The sequence below is a fragment of the Aotus nancymaae genome, unplaced genomic scaffold (assembly GCF_030222135.1).
Source record: "Aotus nancymaae isolate 86718 unplaced genomic scaffold, 86718_ANA_hifiasm-v0.15.2.pri h1tg000014l, whole genome shotgun sequence".
Taxonomy (NCBI): domain Eukaryota; kingdom Metazoa; phylum Chordata; class Mammalia; order Primates; family Aotidae; genus Aotus; species Aotus nancymaae.
The window spans coordinates 1,607,863-1,617,133 of NW_026988425.1; the positions used below are offsets into that span (position 1 = coordinate 1,607,863).

A 9,271-nucleotide genomic window follows, 5' to 3' on the forward strand; every position below is an offset into this window, starting at 1 on the left:
TTAAAGTCTTGGGTCGAGCCAGCGGCTTTTTGGGAGTGAAGTCTGGGTCAGTTCCTGCTCCCCACTCCATCCCACCCGGATAAGCCCCGGTTTCCCTGGGGAATTCTCAAATCACCTGGTTTTAAGTGTGTTCATTTTGCAATACAAACACCATCACTCGGTTTTATTGGTTTTGTTATATCAGCCTCTGAAGCGTGTGAACGTACATTTTAAAAAACATAATACTATGGAGTCAAGAGTGTGCAAGAGTCAGGTCAGTGCAAGTGCTGTTGGTGAGCGTTATGTGCTGAGGATGAATCGGAGGACCGGCAGGCCAGGAGGCTTCACAACCAACACCGCGTGCCTCAGCCGGAGGACAGCTGACCGCGCTTCAGAACGGAACCGCCTTCTCATGTAAACTTTTTACGTAAACTCTATGCTCAGGGTGGCCTCTTCTGCCCCAGAGCCTCTCCTTCCGCGTCTCGGGTTTGGGAATGGCCTGGGGCTCAGGCCCAGGTGGTGGAGGCCCCTGCGTGGCAGCGCCGGGCTTGTCCATGTTCCCAGGGGTCCGAGTTCAGAAGAGTCTTCCTCTGGAAACTCAGGAAAAAAAGTTGGCACCGTCCGCCTGAGCGCGGGTTCCCTCCTGGGCTCAGGCCCGCCCGCTTCAGGCGAAGGGTTTACCGCCGGCCTTGGGCAGGGTGAGCAGCTCCCGGGCGGCGCCCGCAGCATGGGCGTCCTGGGGCGCGGCAGGCGGAAAGGCGCGGGCCAGGGGTGCCGTCAGCACGTTCGCGCCTGCCCCCAGCGAGCGTCCCAGAGGCCCGGGGTCCAGGAGGGCGCCCTTGGCGGTGGCCCAGGCCTGGTTCAAAGTGCTGTGCCTGAGGATAGGGTCGTGGAAGACCCCGTCCACCCAGTTTCTGAGGCTGGTTACCGGGGAGTCCTGGTGCCTGTCCAGGGCACCAGAGGGGACAGGGGCCACAGACGGGGACGTGGCGGGCGCGGAGGACGCCGCCGCAGGGGCCGCGGGGCCTTGGCGCTTGAGCATGCACGACGGAAACTCAGTCTGGCTCAGGGCGCTGGCGGCAGCGGCTGTGGCGGTGTGCGCCAGGGACCAGATGCGCGGCTTGGCCTCGAGGCCCGCCGCCGCCCCCGCCCCCGCCGGCACAAACCCCAACTTGGTCTCGCAGGCCTGAGGGCTGCCCTCTGTGTTCGGCAGTGGCTCCGGCCCGGCCGCCGAGCTGCGAAGACAGCTGCGGGCCCTCTCCAGGTCCTCGTCCAGAGCAGCTCCGCCACCCGCGGCCAGAGGCATCCGGAGAGCGCCAGAGGCCTCCTTGCCCGGGCCCTCAGGCGCGGCGGGGACACGCTCCAGGCCGCCGTCCAGGGACTGGAAGGGCGGCTTCAGCTCGCACCCCGGAGGCTCCGCTTCCAGCGGGTCGAAGTCTTCCAAGTCACTAAGCTCCAGCTCCTTCTCCTCTTTGCCCACGGGCTCTGCGGGAGAGAACGCGTGGCCAGTGGAGGGAGAGGGGTGGAGAGTGAATCAGATCCCCTGTCCCCGCCCACCATCTTGGTCCTGACGCCAGGAAAAGCACTCGGGGCCTTTCTTCGGGTCTCTCATTTCCTCCAGAGGCCACCAGGTCACAAAGTGGCAACACAGGAGGCCTCCAATGGGAGACGGGGTGTCTAATATTTTTAAACGTTATTTGAGTTTCTTTAAATGCTCAGGGGTGACCACCACAGTCCCCACATTCATAGCCTGAGGCAGAACCGGTTTGCACAGTGACTGCCTAGGCACGCGGCTCAGCGTTTGGGACCCCCCAGGACGCCCTAGAACCGCAGAGAAGGCAAAGGAAGGCTCCAACTTGCACCCCAGAGCCTTAGCTCCCAGCGACAACCCCCCAACCCACCTGCGTTCTTGGAGCTCTTGAGGGGCTCCTCCCGCGCCTCCTCCTCGGCCCCCTCCTCCTCCTCGCCCTCCGCGTAGGGCCGCTTCTCATCTGCACACTTGTTCCTCGGCGGCCACGTCATCTTGTTCTCCTTCTTGAGGCGCCGGCGCGCGTTGGCGAACCAGGTGGAGACCTGCGTGAGGGTCATCTTGGTGATGATGGCCAGCATGATCTTCTCGCCCTTGGTGGGGTAGGGGTTCTTGCGGTGCTCCTGCAGCCAGGCCTTGAGCGTGCTGGTGGTCTCGCGCGTGGCGTTCTTGCGCCGCGTGCCGCTGTCCATGGTGCCGTACCTGGAGACAGGCTCTGCAATGGGCGCTGGCCGGGCCCTTTGGGCGCAAGGCATCGTGGGCGACGGGGCGGGGGTCGGCCAGGGGCATGCAAGGACGGGGTTTGCTGTCCCGTCGTGAGGCTGTGGTCATGGTCATAAGGCCCGGTAGGACCTAAGTCCCAACCAGGTGCTGCTGCCCGCTGGCACTTGTCTTCTGTGGCCCATGGGTAAACATTTGACTAAACTTACAGGGAGCCTGAGCTCCTTCCCAAGCCAGAGAGGTCCAGGCCAATTATTTTATGGGGATGGCAGCCTACCCCTTTGATCCCCAAACCGTAAAAAGGTATTAGACATGCGAGCCCACACCCTGATAGGTTAATACCTGTGGCCCAGAAGAGTCATTATTTTCCATGAGGAGAAAGTGCCCAGGGGGGCCTAAGTGGACTTTCTTTGGCTAAATCTGTAATGGTTGCACCGAGGAAGCTGGGTCGTGCTGTGCAAAAGTGGGCCAGCAGGGCCACCAGGGGCTCCCCCGTTCCCACTGTAGGGGCAGAGTGGACACTCGGAGGGAGGTGGCCAGAGTGCACAGAGGCTGCTCGTGAACTGGCCTTCCAGATTCCACTTCCCTGAAAGCTGTCTGCCAGGCATCGAGGACTTCTGGGGTCCAACGTGGGGGGGGGCGGGGGAGACTGGGGAGCATTTTAACCCGTGGCTGTGCAGGAGCAGGGTCGCCAGGAGGCTGGACCCGATAGACCAGAGTCAGGTCAGCCTGACCTAGAAGCGTCCCTCTTCTGGCCTCCGGCCTTCCAGAAAGGTGATGGTGAAGGGCCGGCGCTGGTTAGGAGGGGCGGGTCCTCACCTGTCATAGGGGTACTGGCCCAGAGCCGGCTCGTACGGGTAGTAGGCGGCAGCGGCTGGTGCCAGGCCCGCATGCGCAGATCCCGTCCCGTCCTTGGAGTCAAAGCTGTTCTGTAGGAGCCAGGAGTCTGGGGTCGCAGCTTCCGGGGAGGCGACCCCACTCCAGCCTCTCTCCTAGGAGCCCCCTGCTCCAAAGGCTTCGCCCGGATTCCTGGGCAGCCCTGCACCCGGCAGCGAAGGGCTGATTCCCCGCCCGCTTTAGAACCTGGTCTTCCAGACGGGAAGTGAGGTTGTTCTGAGTTGGGGAAGCAGTGTCGGGGGAGGGGAGCGGGGATGTGGAGGAGGAGGAAGGTGGAAGGAAGTGAGAAAGAACTGGGGGCCGGCATTAGGGGGCACCTGGGAGAAGGACTGGGGATTGGAAGGGCTGGGGCCCTCTGGTGATGTACTCGAGGGGGGAGGAGAGAGGGGTGGAGAAAGGGGAGGGACGCTGAGAGAGGGGATGGAGGCCAGAAGGGGAGAAGGGAGGAGAGAAATGGGGAGGAGCAAGAGTTGGGGGAGGAGCCAGAAGGGGGGAGGAACCAGGAGGGGGAGGAACGGGGCTCGGAAGCAGGGGAGAGGGAGGAAGAGGGAGATAGGAGGGTTGAGTCAGAGAGGGGCGAGGAGGACACGAAGAGAGGCCGGGAGAGAGGAGTGAAGTCGGGGAATGAGAGGAAAGTCCAGCAGGAGGGAAGAAGCGGGGAGCACAGGCAGACTCAATCTGCAAGCTGATGAGGATTTAGTTGGGTACCAAAACCAAGAAACACGGCGGCCATCTGCCGGGTCACCCTGACACAGGGGATGGGGGTGGGGTTCCGAGGGACCCGGCTGGGAGGCGCAAAGTTGAAGGGAGCCAAGGTGAGCACCTCCCCTTCGACAGTCCGGGACCCGGAGGATGGTGAGCCTTCTGGGGGAAAAGTGGGCTTGGCAAATCGAGGGACGGGGCAGGGCAGGGGCTAGAGATGCCCTCCTTACCAGCGAGTAGAAGGCGGACGCCTCCGAGCCGTAGGTCACGTAGTTGCCATAGCCCTGCGATCCGCCGTAGGGACCCCCGTAGACGCCCAGCGCCGCGGCCGAGTTGAGCTCGTGACGCGCGGTGGCCAGCAGCCGGCTCTCATAGACCGGGCAGTAAACGGGCGCCTGGGCCGAGGCGGCGGGCCCGGATTCCGCCAGCGTGCGGCTGCCAGACTCGCAGCACGTGCTCAGAGAGTTGGTGGCCATCAAGAACTGCAGAGAGAGGCCGCGAGGAAGGGCGGGAACCCGGGCGGGAGGCTGGGGCCCTGGTCCTTGCCAATCCCGTGCGCCGCACAAGAGGGCGTGCCCCGAGTCCCCAGGGGCCTCCCGCAGTCCACGCCAGGCCGCTCTCCCCTTTCCGCGAGCTTACAAGCGCCTGGCCTCCCTCGCCACGTGGGGCCCAGCCGGGCACCAACACCCTCCCCTGGAGGGTTTCCAAGGCCTCTGACGCCATTTGCGCGCCAAGCCGCCTTCCCCAAGAGCTCCTTCGGGTCCTTGGACTCACCTGGGGCACAGCCTGAGCCTTGTGAGTCAAACATCAGGAAACCAGGCCCCGCCCGTCGGATTTTCTCAGCGCCTCGGGATTCCCCCAGGGGCTTGGCGCCCACGGGTTGGGCGTGAGGGGTGCGTGACCCACGCCCTACTATCTGGGAAGCCACAGGCGGCCGTAGGTCCGACCCGCCCGCCCTGCCCCCGCCCCATCTACGGCACCTGCTAGGGTCTCGGGGGGCTCCGCTTACCTGGGGAGCCGAAGAGTAGGGGTATCCAAACTGCGGGTAGGACATGGCGGGCACGACCCAGGGCGGACGGGCGGGGCCAGCAGGGTCCTGCGCGCTGGGGCCGGCGTCGCGCAGCCGCTGCTCCGGGGCTGCGGGCTTCTAGGCGCTGGGAGGGAGAAGCAGGAGAGCCGGTTAGTTCACCCCTGCGCTCCGCAAACTTTTCTAACCGGGTGACAAAGTGAGCCGCAGTGGCCGCAGCGATTCTTTTAACTTAGCATTCCCGAGGTTCGAGGGGGCTCTTGGACCGACCGGCCTCGCAGCGGCGACAGAAATACATATTTTGCAAAAAAGAAAAAGAAAAAAAAAAACGAGTCGTGCGAACCCGTCAAGTCAGATGTGCGCGGCTTTAAGCGGCGGAGGCGCTGACGTCAGCCCCACCCCGCGCAGCCCGGCCCGGCGGCACACTCGCGGGTCCCTCCGCAGGCGGCTCGGGCCAGGCGGGGCGAGGACAGTCCCGGCCGCGCTGTGGGCCGAGGGGCTGGCCATTCCTCGGGGCGTTAGCAAATGAATTCCGTCCGAATCAATATCGCCCAGCGAGCGGCGTTTCTCCTTAGTCACCGGAGAACGAGAGGCACTTTTAATTAGAGATTAATTAATGAGCAGCTGCTCCTTCCCGCCCCTCTGTAATCATTCGTCTCAATTACAAATGAGACCTATGAAGGGACACGCGAGTGAGTCTTCGCTGAAGTGGTAATCAACAGTTAAAATTAGCCCGGCGCAGCGCAGGCGGCCGACACAGCCTCGCTCTTGAGCGCTCTGCTCCCAGAGGTAGGAAGGGGCCGGCAAGCGCCCCGCACGCGTCTCGCCACTATTGTTCGACCCGGAGTCTGCGACGCCTCCCGCCGGTGCCCACCCTACGCCGGAAAGGACTTTCAGAAAGAACCCTCTGCGGCCGCCAGAGAGCCCGCGAGTGCTTGTCCTTATGCGCGCAGGTGTGTGGGGCTTTGGGCCTTCCTTGGAGCCCGACACCCTGAGACTGGAGGCCCAAGGGCTGTAGGGCAGCCCCAGGCGCGCGCCCGCCGGCTGTGCCCCTCTGGGCAGCCGAGTGTCACCGGAGAACGCCGCTTCTTCTCCACACCAGCGGTTTAAGTTCCCGCTGAGCACACCGCCCCCGCCTCACTTCCCCGACTTTCCTCCCCCATCCCCGTTCCGCCTGCCGCGCTCCGCCCGCCTACCCCTGCCCCTCGCGGCTAAGCCGGGGACTGCCGGACGGTCCCGCGCACTTGGAAGAGCAGGTTCCTCAACACAGGCCCCGGCCCCTCCCGCTACGCTCGCCCTTCCGGGCGCCCCGCATTGCTGGCTGCGGGGGAGGGGGCGTCGGGTGCCTGGCGGAGGCGCCCTCCCCTGTCGGTTTTGCCCAGCTTTCTGCCCGGGGCGCACGCAGCAATCGGGGAAGGGGGCCGAGCGCCCACCCCAGGACTTCCCCAGCCACTACCCTCCCTGGGACCTTGCCCAAGTTCAAAGCGGAGGCCAGTGAGCAGGCGGCCAGAGGGCGCCGGGGCCATCCCGAGCGCGCTCCCCGCCTTCTGCGCCACCGCCCTCCGGGGACCGGGGCTCGGCCCGGTTGCTCTCGTCCCCTGGGCCGGCCTCCTGTGGTAGGTTGGGAAGGAAGCTGCGCCGGGCAGCGTTGTGCAGACTTGCTCAGAGAGATTCCTGGGTTCAGACCTGCGAATCGCCCCAGGGTCACCCTCTAATTAATGATGACGTCCTCGCCCCCTCCCCAGCTGCAAGCCTGCCTCCCAGAAACGAAATCTGCCGGCTCCTTTGACAGCTCGGTTGAAGGTGATTGATGACTATCTGGAGACCACAGTACACATCATATAATATCTGCTGCGTAATTGCTTTAATTTACAGATGAAAATACGAGTTCTCCGATCGCGTTGGACCGCAGCCGGCCACGTCCGAGCTGCTTGCAGAGGGAAACCATCGGAAATAATGAATAGCCGCTCCATGCAAATTATTCAGACAGTTTAGCGTCCGTAGCCGCGAGAAATATATAAAGAACACGCGTCAAATGACATTAATAATTGTTTCTGAATTCTGTATTGATTTCGCGGCAGGCCGTGTTTATTTCTTTCTCACCTGAATCGCTAATATCACCTTCCTGTAAATAATAAGAAACTAGCCACCGGGGCTTCTCGCTAGAAATGAATCTCCCGACCGCGCTCCTCCTGCTCCTCCCCTCCCCCACCCTCGCTCCTCCCCACCCCCACCCTCCCTCCTCCCCACTCCTTCCAGTTTTCTGGCTCTTCCTGAACATCCTCCTACTTCCCATTATTTATTGTTTACAAACAACTCGCTCTCTCCAGGTAATGAGGCCCGGCCAGAGGAGGGGTGCAAGCCCTGCGGGGTCCTGGGCTCTGACGGGGAGTAGAGGCGGAGGAGAGGCCTTCAGCAGCGGCTTGGCCTTTCCTCATCTATTCCCGGAAACCTGGCTTCGGCGACTGAGCGCTCAGCCGGCGGAGGAGGAGAGCAGGGCCCAGGTCCCAGCCACCTCCGCCCTGCACCTCGGGGCTCTGGTGGAGCGGCTCAGCCCACCCAGACCTGAGTGGGGTGCGTTTCTTTCCTTCCAGACCGGGGCGGGGCTCAAGTGGAGCCGAAGCCATAGGCGGCCATTCATCTTCTGGGCAGAGGAGCTCACCCTCGGGGTCCGGGAGACGCAGTCTCCGCTTCCCAGTGCGCCGGTCCGTGGGGGCGCTTAGGGAGGTGTTTCGGGGGCTTCCTTTGACCACCAAGCCACCTTCTGTTCTCCTTTGCCTTTCCAGCCTGTGTGCATAAATCGACGCTCCAATCCGCACCAGCAGGCGACCCTTTCTCCCTGAGCCAGAAGCCTGGCCTCGGAATCGGCTTTCCGAGGCCGCTGCACACCATGCTCCACTTCCTGCCCGCCCCAGGCCCCAGCGCTTGGGGTCCAGGCCCAGTCACAGTCACCTTGCCTTGGGGAGGCTCGAAGCTGCCCCGGAGGCCTCCTGACCCACCCGGCCTCACCCAGGCCCCACTACTCATTCCAGGACGCAGGGTCAGTCTAGCCTATCTCCTGCAGGCGGCCACCCGGAGGGGACGTCTCACTGAAACCCTGTATCCTGGCTAGGCCCGCCTGTCCAAATGGGGATTCTCGCTGGGCCACCCATATCCCATAGATAATATTGGAATGTTGTCCAAGTGCCTTTACCAAAAGGCCAAAACGTCCCTTTCACCAGCGATAGGACTGTCAGCATCTCAGGTACGAGCTGAGCGCGTTTGCATAGACCCGGAGTGCTGAACCTTCCTCCCTCTAGGGATCCGGTACTAAATACCCCCGTGAGCAGGAGGGCCAGAGGTCACCCGGCTCTGGGAGTACACAGCACCAGGTCAGCTCGGTGAGGCGAGGTGCTCCCGCAGGCCTGGAGAGCTCCGAATCAGCGGAGGACCGGGGCCAGAGCAGACAGCAGGGGAGGTAGGGGATGGTCAGCCCCAAACGCGAAGCGCAGGCCGGCCACCTATTTTGAGAGGGTTGCTGCTGGCCGTCGGAACCATGGGAGGCATCTGGGGAGTCAGGCCGGGCCTGACCCTTCTTGGGCCAGCTTAGCCCCGGGGGCCACCCATTCCCCGCACGAAGAGCTGGTCGGAGCTCCTTCCAGCCCAGATAAGTTGACCCCAGCCAAAGGTGAAGCCGAGAGCCTAGGGCACCAGGCAGGGCCTTTCTCTCGGAGGCCTGGGGCCAGAGCCCTTGGGGGCGCCTGTGCCCGCTCACTGCTCGGGACACCCGGGTAGGGTGTAGGGCTCAGAGGCCCCACGGTCGCTGACGCCGCATTGGCGAACCTCGAGGTTGGCAGGTCACTTCTTCATAGCCCACCCCCGAGACCCCCTCGCAGCCAGTGGTAGGAGTAGCAGCCACAGGGACAAGCTTTGACTCTCTGGGTTCTCAGCCCCCCTCTTCTGGGCCCCGTGGCCCTCTCCCTCCGCTCTCCCGCCGCGCCCCCGCCGCGGGCTCCCTGGGCACTGCCCGAGGCAGGATGGAGCGCAGTCAGGACGTCTAGGCCTCAGGCCTTGCCACTCCCGGCCTCCCACCCCGCGCCCCACGCCGGCCCGCGCACCCTGCTTCCCGAACTTGCAGCAAACGCAGCGGCCTCTGGAGAGCCCCCGGCGAGTGGCAAACTTTGTCCCCTCCAGCGCAAGAGCGATCCTCGCAAAGTTTGTGCGGCGGAGCCGACTCCCTACCTGAGCTGGGGAAGCTCCCGCCCGCGCCGCGTGGCTGCCGGGGCCGCGGGGAGCAGCGCGCAGCCCGGGACGCACCGGGGAGTCGCCGCTGCCGCCGCCGCCCGCGCCCCTCGGCGGCCGCACGGAGCCTCCGCCTCCTCGGAATGGGGGAGGGGTCTTGGAACCCCGGGGCGGGGGCGGGGGCGGGCGCGGGGCCC

At 64.1% G+C, this 9,271-nt stretch overlaps 1 protein-coding gene across 1 annotated transcript; it reads right to left on the reverse strand.

The window, feature by feature from the left end:
- Positions 1-643: 643 nt before the first annotated feature.
- On the reverse strand, positions 644-4,880 carry IRX4 (iroquois homeobox 4). The gene is made up of 5 exons (XM_012475224.2): positions 4,836-4,880; positions 4,057-4,308; positions 3,047-3,156; positions 1,881-2,209; positions 644-1,464 (listed from the first exon to the last, which is right to left on the reverse strand). Exons 1-5 carry the CDS (start codon positions 4,878-4,880, stop codon positions 644-646), a joined length of 1,557 nt encoding a protein of 518 aa, XP_012330647.1.
- Between the last annotated feature and the right edge of the window lie 4,391 nt (positions 4,881-9,271).

Excerpts from the sequence above, each read along its gene's own strand:
- IRX4 (XM_012475224.2), bottom strand. The coding sequence starts at position 4,880 with ATGTCCTACCCGCAGTTTGGATACCCCTACTCTTCGGCTCCCCAG. Across the intron at positions 4,309-4,835 it reads CCTACTCTTCGGCTCCCCAG|TTCTTGATGGCCACCAACTC; the intron begins GTAAGCGGAGCC and ends CTCTCTCTGCAG. Across the intron at positions 3,157-4,056 it reads CGTCCGCCTTCTACTCGCTG|AACAGCTTTGACTCCAAGGA; the intron begins GTAAGGAGGGCA and ends TGGCTCCTACAG.